This window comes from Schistocerca nitens, chromosome 4 (genome assembly GCF_023898315.1).
Source record: "Schistocerca nitens isolate TAMUIC-IGC-003100 chromosome 4, iqSchNite1.1, whole genome shotgun sequence".
In the NCBI taxonomy this organism is placed as follows: Eukaryota; Metazoa; Arthropoda; class Insecta; order Orthoptera; family Acrididae; genus Schistocerca; species Schistocerca nitens.
In genome coordinates, this window is record NC_064617.1 from 932,228,255 (window position 1) to 932,245,337 (window position 17,083).

Genomic DNA, 17,083 nt, shown 5'->3' on the forward strand with positions numbered 1-17,083 from the left:
ATGCTGCGCAGCTAGCGCCATTCGACGGCCAACACCGCGGTTCCTGGTGTGTCCGCTGTGCCGTGCGTGTGATCATTGCTTGTACAGCCCTCTCGCAGTGTCCGGAGCAAGTATGGTGGGTCCGACACACCGGTGTCAATGTGTTCTTTTTTCCATTTCCAGGAGTGTAGTATGTGGCACAATTTATTAAACAAAAATATATACATATTACATACGCATTTTGCATGAACAATACACACAGTATACAAAATTAACGTTTAAAAAAATCCTTTATTTTGGTCTGTCGAAGCAAGCTTACACGCTTATGAGCAGCTAAGTCACGTACTTTTTTCATTACGGATTCATATATCTTGGGCTTCAATCCAGCGCAAGGCAGTATCTAAACAAGTGAACGCCTCAGAAGCTGTTGGTATACTTTCATCTTCACTTTCTGGAGCACTGATTGATGCGATACTGGCGGCGTCATCTTTATCATTGACGACGTTTACAATCTCGCTGTCCTGCATGATCTGGTGTCCTGGATCTTCATCATCGATATTCATCCATTCATGAACGTCTTCTTCATCACATTCGTGGCAATATATTTCTTTTAGCATACCGAGAATTTCGGAGATATCATTCTGTTCGTCATTTTCAATCAGACCTTGTGATTTTTCTTCTGTGTCAAAAATTTTATTCCAGGCTTTCTTCAAATTCTCTTCCTTTACACTATTCCATGCTGCGCTGATCATGTAGGACGCGTTTTTCAAGTCAATATTCTTATGATTTCTTAAGAGAGTAACAGGCGCGAGGCGAGCGAGCACACAGTTCGGTTAAGCGGTCGTTCGGTTGGCCGACGTTCGGATTATCGACGCTCTACTGTACATATATTCTTTGGAACTAAGACAGTCGTACAGTTGAATCAGCTTAAGGAAATCCATGCCACCCGGCAGCACTTTTGACAGGTTTCAACAGTGAAGCGCAAACGGCTGTAGGCGAAAACAATGGCCGCCTATAGAGCTATGGAGAGGCGTTTCCATAGAGACATTTAAAGAAACGCGTTGTAGACACGCGAAGCAGCGGGGCTCAGCATACAGAAACTGATCGGGATACTGCGCTCATACATTTATGCATTGTGCATATATCTTTTTATGACTGTTTCACGATTTCAAAGGCGTTTTCACGAATGTGTCGAAATGAAATTTGTTTGATACTGTAGTTAATTTTTTGTTTTCGTTTCTAATAGAAAACTGCTAATAGAAAATTGGCAAAGTAAACACCTGGGCAAAGTCGGGTTGTCAGCAGGTGCAATGTAAAATATAAATATGAATTGTCACAACTGCTACTTGATAAAATGTTATAGAGGAGAAACGCCGATTTTTATTGATTTCGTCACTACATCTTAAAATAACAATGACACATCTATAATGTAATTGCAATCCTCTTGAACACAAGACAAGGGAAAAATCAGTTTTTTAATACACTTTTAATTTTATGTAGGTCAGCATAATATCTGAATTGGATTACTTTTAAGAAAAATAATTGTTCAAAATGGTTAAAATGGCTCTGAGCACTATGGGACTTAACTTCTGAGGTCATCAGTCCCCTAGAACTTAGAACTAATTAAACCTAACTAATCTATGGACATCACACACATCCATGCCCGAGGCAGAATTCGAACCTGCGACCGTAGCGGTCGCGCGATTCCAGACGGTAGCGCCTAGAACCGATCGGCCACCCCGACCGGCAATTGTGCTGTTCCTTGTTAGTAAAAAGACATATAAAAGCTGTGTCTTTTCGCTTCGATCCAGCCGGATGAAAGTACGAGGGTTGTTCAATAAACAATTTTTTTTGTTTTACTCATCCTCATAATTTTGATGCTCCTTCTCAAAGCAGTCTCCCACGAATACGATGCACTTGTCCTAGCGTTTCTGCCAGTCTTCATATACACGCTGGAAACCATTCTTTGAGAGGTCCTTCAAAATCGCCTCCGCACCCTTCACCACTGCTTCTTATGATTGATAATGCCTCCCACGAAGGCGTTCCTTCGTATTAGGGTATAGAAAAGAGTCACATGGGGCTAAATCCGGATTATGGGGAGGGTGCGGGATGCACTTCAAGTCGATTTTTGCGAGATATTCAGCAACAACATTGGCAATATGCGGCCACGCATTATCGTGATACAGCATCCAACCTGCTTCACGGAAATGTGTTCCTTTTTTGCGCCTGATATGGACTTGCAATGTTTTCAGGACGTCCCTGCAGTATTGTCCAGTTCCTGATGTGTGTGCACGTACAACAAGCTGATAAACCATTCCATGAATATCAAAGAAAGAGATGATCGTAACTTTCCCAGCATAAGCAACCACTTTCGCTTTTTGTGGGTTGGAGATGGAGATTTTCACACTGAACTTTGCTGTTTGCTCTCGGGATCAAAATGATGTAGCCAAGTTTCATCAGCAGTGATTACATTTGAGAGAAACTCCGGATCTTCCTGTAATAACATCAACTTTAACTGCATGCAGACCTGCACGCGAATGCCCTTTTGTTCGGGAATCAACAGACTTGAAACTCATCGCGCACAAACATGTGCAATTTTTCTGTTACCAACGTATGGATGGCACCAAATGAAATGTTCAGTGTTTCAGAAAGTGTTCTCAAGGTAATTCATCGATCCTCTCTCACCATGACAGCAGCAGTGCTGATGTTTTCTTCCGTAAGAGCAGTAACTGGAGCACCGCGTCCACCATCCTTTGAAATTGTCTCCCCTCTTTAAACCACCTTCGAGCCGTGCTGTAGGGAAGAACGTAGGCCTCCTGTAACACTGTATAAGCCTCAGCTGACGATTTGTTGAGACGAAAGCTGGATTTCAAAGCCGCATATTGTTCCTCGCGTGTTACTTTCATTGCAGCGGTAGGCGATACTGAACGTGTCTGACCTTGCCTGCCTCTCACAGGCGGGAACCAGGAGTCCCAACAATGAAACTAAGGTATTAAATTAATTATTCCCTTGTTAATTAATAATCTTCGTATACCTAAACGCTCATAAATAATATTACATAAACAAAACAAACCAGAAGGATATAAACCATGACCAACCATTAAAGAAAGTATTTGTTGCACATCAAGCTAACAGAATATCATAAGACTAAATTTTAGCGCGAGAAATTATGACCATAAAAAAGCTATGATCATTGTTTATTGAACAGCCCTCGCAAGTAATAAATTCAACATTTTTCTCACGATTTGGATCTTTGTATGCTCAGGCAATTTTTGGCATTTCGTGCTGTGGACCTCTTGGATCCCATAAGCACCAACGATGTAGATCTTCTTATGTTAGGAACATCATTGTTTCTTCTGACCATTCTGTTACTAACGCAACTAAAGTCAATAAAAAAACAAGATCGCGCGCGAAAAAGCGGACGAAGCTATCGGTACTGCGAGCGCCGAAGCAGAGAATATTCGAACTTCACATAATAGTCCTCTGAAAGACACGATACAGCACCTGGCAGCGAGAGCCGAGCACGCCCGCCTACCGTCTATAGCAGGGGCGGCCAAGATTTTGGCTCGTGAGCCATGCCTGGGGAATGAGTGCCAAAGCGCTCAGCCTCGCTTCGTGTTTCCCCCAACGCCACGCCACGCTATCTGAGAGCGAGGAGGAGGAAGGGTGGAGGGGGGGGGGGGAGAGAGAGAGAGAAAGCCCTGCATTTAAATGGCAGTACGGACGTACTGCATATGACTTCCTTTCATCTACCACATTTCTCAACAACACTGATCACAAACAAAACAATGTTTCAGTATTAATTAATTCTTTTTCGTGCCATGGCAACATAATTTTATCTAGTCCGGACTGTCGTGCCCGAGCGGTTCTAGACGCTTCAGTCCGGAACCGCGCGACTGCTACGGTCGCAAGTTTGAATCCTGCCTCGGGCATGGGTGTGTGTGATGTCCTTAGGTTAGTTGGGTTTAAGTAGTTGTACGTTCTAGGGGACTGATAACCTCAGATGATAAGTCCCATAGTGCTGAGAGCCATTTGAACCATTTTGAGGTCATCAGTCCCCGAGACTTAGAACTACTTAAACCTTACTAACCTAAGGACAGGACACACATCCATGCCCGAGGCAGGATTCGAACCTGCGACCGTAGCAGGAGCGCGGTTCCGGACTGAAGTTCCTAGAACTGCTCTGCCACAGCGGCCGGCAACTTCATTTCATGACGATGATATTTTCTGCGATTGTAAGCTACGGTCGCAGATTCGAATCCTGCCTCGGGCATGAATGTGTGTGATGTCCTTAGGTTAGTTAGGTTTAAGTAGTTCTAAGTTCTAGGGGACTGATGATCACAGATGTTAACTCCCATAGTGCTCAGAGCCATTTGAACCATTTTTTTGCGATTATAAGTGAAACACATGACTTAAATCCATCAGAGTATACTTATATCCTGAACATGTTTCCAGCAGTTACCATTCTGAAGTGTAAATTTGCGTCTCTGCGGTCTTGAATGTTTCAGGACCTAATGTTGCGTCCGCTGCCGTATGGTGTACGCGCAAGATGAACGCAAGGAGCGACTTAGCAGAGTCTTCTCCACTTTGTATATGTTTCATCACCTTCGACAGGCAACGTTACGAGTTAGCCCGATGTGTGGGCCGTAACGGCCGACATATTGCAGACAGTTTGTGAAGCGCCAGCCGTGGGAGTTGATGTCGCCGGTGGGCAGTTTAGCTGCCGGAGTCCCGCAGGCCCGCTGGCTTTGGTGCGGACAAAGGCGCCCTTAACCCTTTGGCTGGGCTGCTGGCTGGCTGGCTGGCTCCTACCTCCCCCGCTGTGGCTTTTAATTTCCGCAGCCGGGCGGACGATCGAAGCGTCCATTATGCTGAGTGTGTGGCGCGGCCGCGGCTACGGCGTGTCCATTACTGATTGTTTTAATCCCGCGGATCTCGGCGCGCTCCCAGCACAGAGGGAGGGGGCGGCAGCGACGACTGATTGCGGCCGCATTCAGCTGAGAGCTGGCGCCGTCGACGGTCGTGTCGCTAGCGCCGCGGCAGAGTGCCGGCAGCAGAGCCGAGGCGAGGCGAGGCGAGAAAAGTCGCGACACGCAACTACGTGGCGTGACGCGGCATACCCCCAAACCCAGGCGAACAGACGTGCTGCGCCAGAATACCTGATCTTCCCCTCAATTTGGTAACGTTATGACTTATTAGTTTCGTCAGTTTAGGTACACGACGAAAGGAGGCGGTATGCAGGCTTCATAATAATTAATACGAACAATTGACACAGTTGAAAGCACATGATAACAGAACCAAAATCGGTCCAGTAAACGTCGGTCCACAAACCAACTGATATGTGGTTACAAGCTGCCTCTGACTTCAGTAAGAAATACTGTCCTAGTCAATAGAAATTTATTTTAAACCTAAGCTTTTCGGTCAAGGCCCCATATATCTGCAACAAATTTCATTCATGGCCTACGTTAACAATAAATACAATACTTCTTGTGCACGTTACGTGAGACAATTCACTCTTGCCGCAAGACTTGACAAGGCTCGCTATTGTTCTTCAACCTGATCAACTGGAGTGGTATACCCTTCTATTTTGAGATAACGCTGCACTGAAAAACCCAGGGGCTGATGTCAGGTGACCTTGGAAGCCGAAGCACAGGCGTGCTTGCTCTGTTCGCCTTGGACTCTACTGGCGGCTTCGACATCGACGTACAACAGCACCAAAACGTGCCGGCGACCCACGTACCACATTCCACAAACGGAATATCGTCAAGCTATTTGGAAAATTTTGCCGCTGAAACAGAGTGGTCCTTTGAGACGATCACCTATCATTCCTAGACGCACATTCAGTGAAAGTTTGACAGGTTCGGTGACTCTAACATCATATGGGTTTATGCACTCCATAGCTGTGTATTCTGTAATTTAAAAATACCAAAGCGTGTGGCCCCGTTTCGTCTGTAAATGAAATGTTACTTGTGCTTAACAGCAGCATGCTGTTGTATCCTCTGCACTCTAGGATAAGTCCCTTTCACTAAGAGATTGAACTCGCTGGACATTGTCATGGTACAGTGAATCCATACATGTTTTAAAAATGAATGTACATGTGTATGGGTACGTATGTATGTTCCACATCTCCTCCTAAACCGCTCGAAGATTTCAACCAAACTTGCTCTACAAATCACTAACTGTCTGGAAAGAATCGCCACCTACCTGTCAGAGGGAGTGGAGGTGAAAAAGGTGTGTAGTGCACGGCGCTCAAATACCCAGACTTTATTAATTGAGTATTTGACAATTGGAGCACTTAGTAACTTGCAAAAAACTTTACACATAATTTCAGACCTTTACAAATTTTTCCTCGATGGCAACCTTCTCAAAATTATAAAATGAATAACGTTTGTCTCTTACTACATTTTCGCTGTTTGTAGGTAAAATTGCCGCATCAGGCAAGGCATTTTAATTTGTTACTTCTTTACTACTAATTATATTCGCGACACACTTTGCATATAGTATTCACATACACCACTGAATGATCCTGCAAAATTGTATCATCGTACGGCACATGGTTCAGGAGATATGACGTCATGGACGCAGAGATACGTAAAGAACTACTGCATCATGCATGACGTTTAAATTTATCACTTCTTTGCTAGTAACTCTATTTGCAAGACATTTCAGACATTTCGCATACAGTATCCACACACACTGTTGGATGTACCTACAAAATTATATCACTGTACGATATATATATCAGAAGATATGACGTCATAATCTCTTAGCTGCGTGAAAACTAAACTGCAGGACGAAATTAGCCAGAGATGTAGGTGAAATATGGGTACAAATACTCTTATCAGTGATACATGACAAATATATGTGATACATGTGTACGCGGACAAATATGCCGATAAAAAACTCTTCTTAAACCCCTGGATCAATTACTTACTATCCGGAAAGAAATACTATGGGGTTAAGAACCAGCAACCTCCTATTGAGGTGGGGGTGAGAATGTGGAGAGAGAACGGGAGACGAAGAGGTGGACAGACAGAGATGGGGTAGGAGGAGATTGATACAGATACAGGAGAGGATGACATGTGCAGAGGGAGGGTCATGGCGAAGGAAGAGGAGATGGACTGGTTAAGGAGGAGACGGACAGAGGAGGTAGGAGCAAATGGACAGAGAAAAAAGGAGGAGCAGATGGTCAGACAGAGGGGCAAGAGGGGATGGAGATGAGAGGTGGGAATGGAGAGGGGAGCGAGGAGATGGACTAACAGGACAGTACGCTTGTTCGCCCACTGCTTGAATACTGCTCAGCAGTGTGGGATTCGTACCAGGTAGAGTTGATAGAAGAGATAGAGAAGATCCAACGGAGAGCAGCGCGCTTCGTTACAGGATCATTTAGTAATCGCGAAAGCGTTACGGAGATGATAGATAAACTCCAGTGGAAGGCTCTGCAGGAGAGACGCTCAGTAGCTAGGTACTGGCTTTTGTTGAAGTTTCGAGAACATGCTTTCACCGAGGAGTCAAGCAGTATATTGCTCCGTCCTACGCATATCTCGCGAAGAGACCATGAGGATAAAATCAGAGAGATTAGAGCCCACACAGAAGCATACCGACAATCCTTCTTTCCACGAACAATACGAGACTGTAATAGAAGGGAGAACCGATAGAGGTACTCAGGGTACCCTCCGCCACACACCGTCGGGTGGCTTGCGGAGTATGGATGTAGATGTAGATGTAACAGAATTGGAATAAATACATTCCTGCGCAAACCCAGGTAGGCGCGATACAAAATTCTCCATATGAGAGCCCGCATCTCGTGGTCGTGCGGTAGCGTTTTCGCTTCCCTCGCCAGGGTTCCCGGGTTCGATTCCCGGCGGGGTCAGGGATTTTCTCTGCCTCGTGATGGCTGGGTGTTGTGTGCTGTCCGTAGGTTAGTTAGGTTTAAGTAGTTCTAAGTTCTAGGGGACTGATGACCATAGATGTTAAGTCCCATAGTGCTCAGAGCCATTTTTTTTTCTCCATATGAGAGTGTGGTTTGGTGCAACCCCTTGTGCAAACGCTTTCCTTGTCCAAGTTCCTGGTGAGTGTCGTACTGTTGTCAAGACCATATCTAAAACTTCGGGTGTATTGAGTGCAGGCCCTTCCTACTCTGCTGCTACATGCGTATCTCTGCTGTTGTCAGAGACTCGGATGGCTCCTTGTAAATGTAAGACTTTCGGTTTCAATTCGACTAGGCTATTTGTGTCGCTACAAACATGCATCCGACTATGCACTGCCGTCAAACTTACCATATGCAACATGTGCTGCACACACTTCGTTGCTGTAACGTCCCACTGTGACTGCCTCCGACACTGGCCAGACTGTACTACATATCTACCCTGTCCGCCCTGCACCTATGGTTTGATTACTGCTCCACCACTCTTAAAAATTCAGTTCTACAGACAACATCACAGGGCGGACCGCTTCTCGTGCTCAACGAGTAGAGGATAATGTTTACGACAAATGAAGTCAATGGCGGCTTGTAGCGACACACAAAAAAAAAAAAAAAAAAAAAAAAAAAAAAAACGACAGGGTCGGATGTCAATGTAAATTCTTACGTGTGCACAATATCGGCGGGTATGTAAACGATTAGAGTTGCAACTCTCTGTCACACGTATAAGGGCTACCGGAGTACATTAGTGTTTTTCGGGTTTAGTGTTGTTATCAGGGATCATAAGGTATATAAGGGGCGTGAACAACTTCAGATATTGAGTGATCACTGTGTATGACACGGAGATGTCGTGTGAGATGGCGTTGTCAGCAGCTGACAGAGTTTGAAAGAGGCCTCATTGTGGGTCTCCATTCGACCGGCTGTCAAATCGTTCGATATCCATATTTGTGGGGCATTTGGACTGCACGGGTATGTGAAGGCAGCCATACTCGTCGTTGATGTTCCTGACGACCACATCTGACCACCAGAATCGCCTTGTTATGCACAAAGCACGTCGTAATGCCTTCACGTCTGCGACTGCCGTCCAAGAACAAGTGATGGACTCCTTCTACGACAGTTCGGACTGCCACACCATGTGCAGGCAGCAGGTGACACCACAACACATACGGCTGCGTTGGGAGTGGTGCTGTGACAGGGAAGCATGGATTGCTGACGAATGGCGTCGCACTGTCTTCAGCGATGAATCGCGGCTCTGCACTAGCCTGGATGGCCGTCTACGGCGAGTATAGCGACGACTGAGGAGAGGGCCCTTCCTCTAATGTGTTGGAGAGGCACAGCGGTGTTATTCCTGGGGCCACGGTGTGGGGAGACACTGGGTGTGACTTCATGTGTACGCTGGTGGTGACAGAGAGGACTCTGACAGCACGGCGGTACATCACGGACGTCTCACGTCCTCACTTGTTACCTGGCAAGCGACAATGCCGTGGTGCCATTTTTCAACAGGACAATGCTCGCGTCCACACGTGATGTGTGTCTCTGAACTGTCTAGTGATGCTGAGGTACTCTGCGCTTAGTACGATCGCCAGATTCTTCCCCGATAGGACTTCTGTGAGACCACCTCGAACATCAAGGATATCAATGACGAGCTACAACAGCTGTGGGCCAAGTTGCATCAGGAAGGGCTACAGCGGCTTCTTGATACCATTGCCAACCGAATCAGTGCTTGCATCCAGGTCAGAAGAGGTGTAACGTAATACTGATAAGAAGGGCTTATACTGCCAATTCCTTTGCAAATGTGAATCGATTTTGCAATCAGTGAAATAACTTCTCGTACAGGGTGTTTCAAAAATGACCGGTATATTTGAAACGGCAATAAAAACTAAACGAGCAGCGATAGAAATACACCGTTTGTTGCAATATGCTTGGGACAACAGTACATTTTCAGGCGGACAAACTTTCGAAATTACAGTAGTTACAATTTTCAACAACAGATGGCGCTGCAAGTGATGTGAAAGATATAGAAGACTACGCAGTCTGTGGGTGCGCCATTCTGTACGTCGTCTTTCTGCTGTAAGCGTGTGCTGTTCACAACGTGCAAGTGTGCTGTAGACAACATGGTTTATTCCTTAGAACAGAGGATTTTTCTGGTGTTGGAATTCCACCGCCTAGAACACAGTGTTGTTGCAACAAGACGAAGTTTTCAACGGAGGTTTAATGTAACCAAAGGACCGAAAAGAGATACAATAAAGGATCTGTTTGAAAAATTTCAACGGACTGGGAACGTGACGGATGAACGTGCTGGAAAGGTAGGGCGACCGCGTACGGCAACCACAGAGGGCAACGCGCAGCTAGTGCAGCAGGTGATCCAACAGCGGCCTCGGTTTTCCGTTCGCCGTGTTGCAGCTGCGGTCCAAATGACGCCAACGTCCACGTATCGTCTCATGCGCCAGAGTTTACACCTCTATCCATACAAAATTCAAACGCGGCAACCCCTCAGCGCCGCTACCATTGCTGCACGAGAGACATTCGCTAACGATATAGTGGACAGGATTGATGACGGCAATATGCATGTGGGAAGCATTTGGTTTACTGACGAAGCTTATTTTTACCTGGACGGCTTCGTCAATAAACAGAACTGGCGCATATGGGGAACCGAAAGGCCCCATGTTGCAGTCCCATCGTCCCTGCATCCTCAAAAAGTACTGGTCTGGGCCGCCATGTCTTCCAAAGGAATCATTGGCCCATTTTTCAGATCCGAAACGATTACCGCATCACGCTATCTGGACATTCTTCGTGAATTTGTGGCGGTACAAACCGCCTTAGACGACACTGCGAACACCTCGTGGTTTATGCAAGATGGTGCCCGGCCACATCGCACGGCCGGCGTCTTTAATTTCCTGAATGAATATTTCGATGATCGTGTGATTGCTTTGGGCTATCCGAAACATACAGGAGGCGGCGTGGATTGGCCTCCCTATTCGCCAGACATGAACCCCATGTGACTTCTTTCTGTGGGGACACTTGAAAGACCAGGTGTACCGCCAGAATCCAGAAACAATTGAACAGCTGAAGCAGTACAGCTCATCTGCATGTGAAGCCATTCCGCCAGACACGTTGTCAAAGGTTTCGGGTAATTTCATTCAGAGACTAGCCATATTATTGCTACGCATGGTGGATATGTGGAAAATATCGTACTATAGTTTCCCAGACCGCAGCGCCATCTGTTGTTGAAAATTGTAACTACTGTAATTTCGAAAGTTTGTCTGCCTGAAAATGTACTGTTGTCCCAAGCATATTGCAACAAACGGTGTATTTCTATCGCTGCTCGTTTAGGTTTTATTGCCGTTTCAAATATACCGGTCATTTTTGAAACACCCTGTACCTTCCCAACCCATGAAGTTCCATTTCGTTTCCTCATCCCTTTCTGGGTGCTTTTTCTTTCTCTCTGCTTTTTTTTCTTTTTTTGTCATGCAGCGTATCTCGTAAAGGGCTCGTTTTTGGATCCATATTTATCTGAACGTTTTTGGCACTATTGCCAGCTTTTTCTATTAATTATGCTACACTACTATGGTAGTGAAACATGGACTGTGGGAAAACCGGAACAGAAGAGAATTGAAGCATTTTAGATGTGGTGCTATAGACGAATGTTGAAAATTAGGTGGACTGATAAGGTAAGGAATGAGAAGGTTCTACGCAGAATCGGAGAGGAAAGGAATATGTGGAAAACACTGATAAGGAGAAGGGACAGGATGATAGGACATCTGCTAAGACATGAGGGAATGACTTCCATGGTACTAGAGGGAGCTGTAGAGGGCAAAAACTGAACAGGAAGACAGGGATTGGAATACGTCAAGCAAATAATTGAGGACATAGGTTGCAAGTGCTACTCTGAGATGAAGAGGTTAGCACAGGAAAGGAATTCGTGGCGGGCCGCATCAAACCAGTCGGTAGACTGAAAAAAAAAAAAAAAAAAAAGGAGCAGCTACTTAGGTTGTAGCGGTTTGATATTGTCAAATATCCGGAAAATATGTTGGGATTTGCGCTCTAAAAGTTCTTGAACCTGTCCCGATGACCATCTCCCTGCCAAGTTCGCTTTTTTGGCCATTAGTGTTGCCGGTGGTAATCTGGAGTTCAGACGAATTAGGCATAGCCACAATTCTATGTCGTGAGTCGTAAACTAACCCGTTTGGCCCGTGAAAACATTTTATTGAGGTTTGTCGCTGCTTCCTAGCATTATTTATTTGCTAGACCTTTTTTTGGCATTTGCTTCACGTAGCGATTCACACCTGACTTCTGCGTGAATTTCATCTATCTGTTCGTCGTCAGTGCGCTTGGTCTCCAAAGTTCTGCCAGCATCCATTTTTAACCCTCAGGCAAACTGAGGGGTCTTATAAGTTTAACGTGTGTTATCTGTCAGTGGAACTGTAGCTCCCAAACGTAAGATCTAGTTTTTATTCTTTTTTAAGTTGATTTACTGGTTTAATGGGGACGGTTCTTAGCAAAGTCTTTTGGGACGTTTAAATTTAATCACCTAAATTAAGTAAAAATGTTTTCCGCCAGCGCACTCTTGATATACGCTACGTAACACATAAGAGCTACAACAGGTTACGTGGTACCAGATTTTAGAGCTCAAGAAGATCTAAATAAACGTCCGCGAGGACGTATGTTCCTCTCTTTTGGTGAATCAACAACGATGATTTTCATCTTTTGAAGTCGCCCGTTTCAGCACTTTCAAAGCAGAAAAATGGTGATTGTGACTCAGCTATGAAAGATAAACATATACTCTCGCAGATATTTTTGTAGTTATTTTTCGGATCTACAATTCAGTATCAAATCAGATGATTTTTGTCCTAATAATTTAACCACCCTATTGCAACAGAGCAGAATGGCAGCCCACTTTCTTCCGATTTGATTTAGAATTGGCACCACTGCTTAACCTAAATTAACTAAATATATACTAAAACATAGTCAATGAATACATTTGTAAATTAAAAAAAAGCATAAGCGGCAGTGGTAAAATACGATGATACTGTTTAATGCATTTTAATTATTAACAGTTGCTACAAGTGAGAACTGCAAAGTTTCCTAAATGTATAAATGTTTTTAAATATTGCATTGCCAAAATCTTGAAACTGTAGTAATATTTATCAGAATACGCAGATTCTGGCGAGGCAAGATCTCGGGTCGCAGTTTCATGTTTCGTCCTCGAGACTATTTGTTAAATGTGGGAACAAAATGTCTATCGTACTGTGTCTACTAGCAAAATACAAAGTTTGAAGAGCATTAAATAAAATTTACATTAAAAAGTCTAAAAAGTAAAAAACAGTATGTACTGCCCCTTTAAGTTTCATATAAGTAGTAATGTTTGATCTACGCGTCGTCGCGTCGGGGGAGCGCGAGGTGAATTAAATCAAATCAAAAAACACAATACATCTAAAAATGGTAAACTATGGAATTTAAATACAAGTAAGCTAACTAGGCAACGTAGAGAAATATCAAAACAACATTATCGAATCGTTGAGTCTAAGTTTTAATTAATTTACTCCGAAAAATTCGAAATATAGGCGCAATCGTAGACGACGCTTGCCCTCAGACGACCACCCGTTCGCTTCGGCGCACCTGGCTCGCCTCACGCACACCGCGACTCGGACTCGCGGTTTAAGGAAGCGCGAGTTAGTACGCTATCATCACACCACTGCAGGACATAGGCCTCGTAAGACAGGTTAATGCATGAAATTAAGTTCGTATGTAATTATGTAAAAATATCATATAGAATAAATAGGTAAATCTATTCTTTAACAAGATTGGGCTAATTAAAGGTGAATTGGTCTTCATAATTTATATAATTAATTATAACTTCGCTAGGTATGGATGGTGGGCACACAAGTCTGGAAGAGATGTCGCCAAACAGAAGAGTAATAATGAGTAATAATGAAAATAATCTTACTTAGCGGCCCTCTGACGCGACAACGCTTGGATAAAAATATTACCACTTACCTTAACCCTTAAATGCATGATTTTTTATTTCAAGCTGTAAAAATTACCATGTTTAGTTTATAGTGCCTACATTTCGAAAAAAATATTGAAAAATTTTTTAAATTAAATTAACAAAGCACTATTGTTGAAAATCGCTTTGTAGCTGATCAGCTACATTTTGAGTTAACACCTTACGAGCCACAATAAATGTGCTTATTTTGCTCCCTCAATTTTGACCAAATCTCTCGTAATTTAATTGTTGATTATGATTAAATACTTTGCATAGGAAGGGAAAAATCCTAAAATAATAAATAGGACATTAATGTTGTAAATATTGAGCATTTATTGTATATTTTATACACTTTTATATATGAACAATAAGGTATCTAGTTCCAACAGGTTTGTACCCAAGCATGTGATAATCACTTTACATGAAAAGTTTGAAAACAGTTCTTTTGTTTGTGCAAACACAATGCAACTGCACATTTATTACACTGAACCCAGGAAAATCCCTTGCATCCTGGCATTTTGCACCTCTGTCTCACTTGCAAGTACGAAGGCAGGTGACCTACTTGATCCAGCCTTACATCTTGTGGAGGTACATGTGCTGTGGGCCCCTTTGTCTTCTTAGCTTGTATTTGGTTTTCGAGTTCATTACTTGGCCTTCCACGTTTTGCTGACGTTTGACCTGAGCGACACAAACAGTGAGCAATTTCCATTCGAAATTCGGAGAGTTTCATAGTTCTCCTAATCCCTTTGGTTTCTGCTACTCTCCTATACAACAGCCAGGAATTGACTACTCCCATGTCCAGGAGATGGTAAAACAATCTTATATACCATTTTCGACTTTTCACAAGAATTTTATGTCGACCCATTATGCTGTCAAGAAGGTCAACACCTCCCATATGTTTATTGTAGAGCTTAATTATTTGTGGACAAGGTATTGTTATTCTTGACTTTGTTTTTTTGTCATACCTCCCTGCTTCATGAATAGGCTGCTGTCCAGCAAGTGTAGAAAGCAACATCACACTCTTGTTATCTTTCCACACTACATTTGATATGTCGACACCATCCACTGTTGCGACGCGCTCTACTGATGCACCTCGTGCCATTTTCTTCAGCTCAGCTTCTGAAGGGAGCTTGCAGTCTGGCACTCTGTTTCTTCTGACTGTCCCAAGTGAGTAAATTCCTTGTTTATGTAACCATACAAGCAGTGGCAGACTTGTGTAATAATTGTCACAGTACAGTGTGTGGTTCATATTTCTTGGTAGTATCCTACTGAGTCGAACTACAACATTTGCACTTGCTCCCAAGTCTTCCTCCCCAGTCACTCTTTTTTCTGGTTCATTTTCATCTCCAGTGAAAATCTCAAAATCGTGGGCATAACCAGATATGCCACTAATAACAAATAATTTGTATCCATATTTATGAGGCTTGTTTGGCATGTATTGTTTCAAACAACTTCTAGCCTTTGTTGAACATATCTGTTCATCAACAGAAACACACTCCTCAACAGGTATTGTTTGAAACCGAGATCTCATCAATTCTATTATGGGTCTTATCTTGAAGAGTCTATCATGACCTTTTTCACCCCTGGGTATCATTGCACTGTTGTCATTGAAGTGAAGAAACTTACGTATTTGCTCATACTGATTCACTGTCATTGTTGTCTTGATCAGATGAGTACCAGTAACTTCTCCCCAGTAATCCCTCGTATTAGGTACATGAACTATTGACATTACGAGACAGATGCCTATAAATTTTTTTATGTCATCACAGGATAAATCTATTGGTCTATCAGGATTACACTGCACACTGTATCTATGAGACTGTTCGACAATTAGATCAAACAATTTAGATGGAAATATATGTTTGAAGAATTGGTATGGAGTATTTAAGTTTATTACTTCTTCTGGTAACGAAGTATTGCCATGAAATTTTGACTGCAGTTCGGGAATAATCAACTGTTTATCTTTCCAAACCACACTCCTGCTGTTTTTAGTAACATTTTTGCTGCTGCATGGCAGTTTCAGAGCATTATCAGACAACTGTGACGTCGATTCCTTCATTATAACATCAGATTGTCTTGTTCCAGAAACATCTTCAGTCCTAATTACTGGTACTTGACTTTCTTCGTCACTACTGTCACTATCACAATCAACAGATTCTGGAGCAACATATGTCTCATCTTGAATGGAATCGTCAGAGAAACACTCAAGATCGTCATCACTGCTTAGTGGAATCTCTAACCATTCCATAAGCATTTCTTCTTGACTCTTTCGAGACATTTTTACGTCAGCGCCTGAAATGCAGTAAATGAAAAATGTAGCTGATAAGCTACATACACAAAAACAGGCCTCATTTCAAATCTATCGCAAAGACACTCGAATTAACTGTTTACACCATATCTACTTACGTTTTCAAAATGAAAAAGTAATTTTCAAACCCAGAAATCAGTGCACAAACACCAAAAACACACCTCAACTTTCCGCCAAAACACACACTTGGCAGTACGTCCACACAGCTCACTGTCGAACTACTTCAGCTCGTCCTGCCATCTATGATCGCTATGAAGAACTACTAGAAACTGCAGCGGAGTGTATACACTTAGCTACATAACGAATTTGATCGAAAATGTTTCTCCATATGGAATAAATCGAAGAAATGAGGTCTGTAGCTTATCAGCTACAGTATGCATTAGAGGGTTAAACTCAGACGGACAATACGCATTATTTTCTTACATTTTAGAGGCTTTATGTGTCGTTTTTTTATTTTTAATTTAACTTTTATATTGTCTTTTCAGCTATCAGGTCTTGAATGTCCCGAACTAAAGATTGTCTGGCATAGTAGTGGGAATATATTTTTACGTTCTGCCACTGATCCTTCTCTACCAACTACAGTGCTACACACAGAATTCGATATTCGTAAAATTCCCCAAATCACTCAGTGGCGTGAGAGGAACTTCTGCACCAAGTTCGTCGATACCTCACTGTTCACCACCAGTTTAATTTTTAAGTAAGTTCATCCTCAACTCCGACAGAAACAGAGAAAAGTCACTTTCTTGATGTAATTAAACGTCACTTAGACAAAAGTAATGAGACCTATACTGCTGGTGACATAAAAAGGCAACGGGCCTTGAGCTCCTCAGATTCTATAGTGGAGTGTGCGCTGTTTTGAAACTTCCTGAAAGATTGAAACTCTGAACCT

The 17,083-nt window shown here is 43.2% G+C and overlaps 1 protein-coding gene across 1 annotated transcript; it reads right to left on the reverse strand.

Moving 5' to 3' along the window:
• Window positions 1–341: 341 nt before the first annotated feature.
• LOC126252676 (piggyBac transposable element-derived protein 4-like) lies at window positions 342–16,164 on the reverse strand. The gene is made up of 2 exons (XM_049953579.1): window positions 14,852–16,164; window positions 342–723 (listed from the first exon to the last, which is right to left on the reverse strand). The coding sequence occupies exons 1-2, from the start codon at window positions 16,162–16,164 to the stop codon at window positions 342–344; spliced, it is 1,695 nt and encodes a 564-aa protein (XP_049809536.1).
• Between the last annotated feature and the right edge of the window lie 919 nt (window positions 16,165–17,083).

What these genes read in the sequence shown, in the direction of transcription:
- LOC126252676 (XM_049953579.1), bottom strand. Translation starts at nt 16,164, where the DNA reads ATGTCTCGAAAGAGTCAAGAAGAAATGCTTATGGAATGGTTAGAGATT. An exon ending in CCTATTCATGAAGCAGGGAG is followed by an intron (nt 724 to 14,851) that starts GTATGACAAAAA and finishes CTACATGATCAG; the next exon opens with CGCAGCATGGAATAGTGTAA.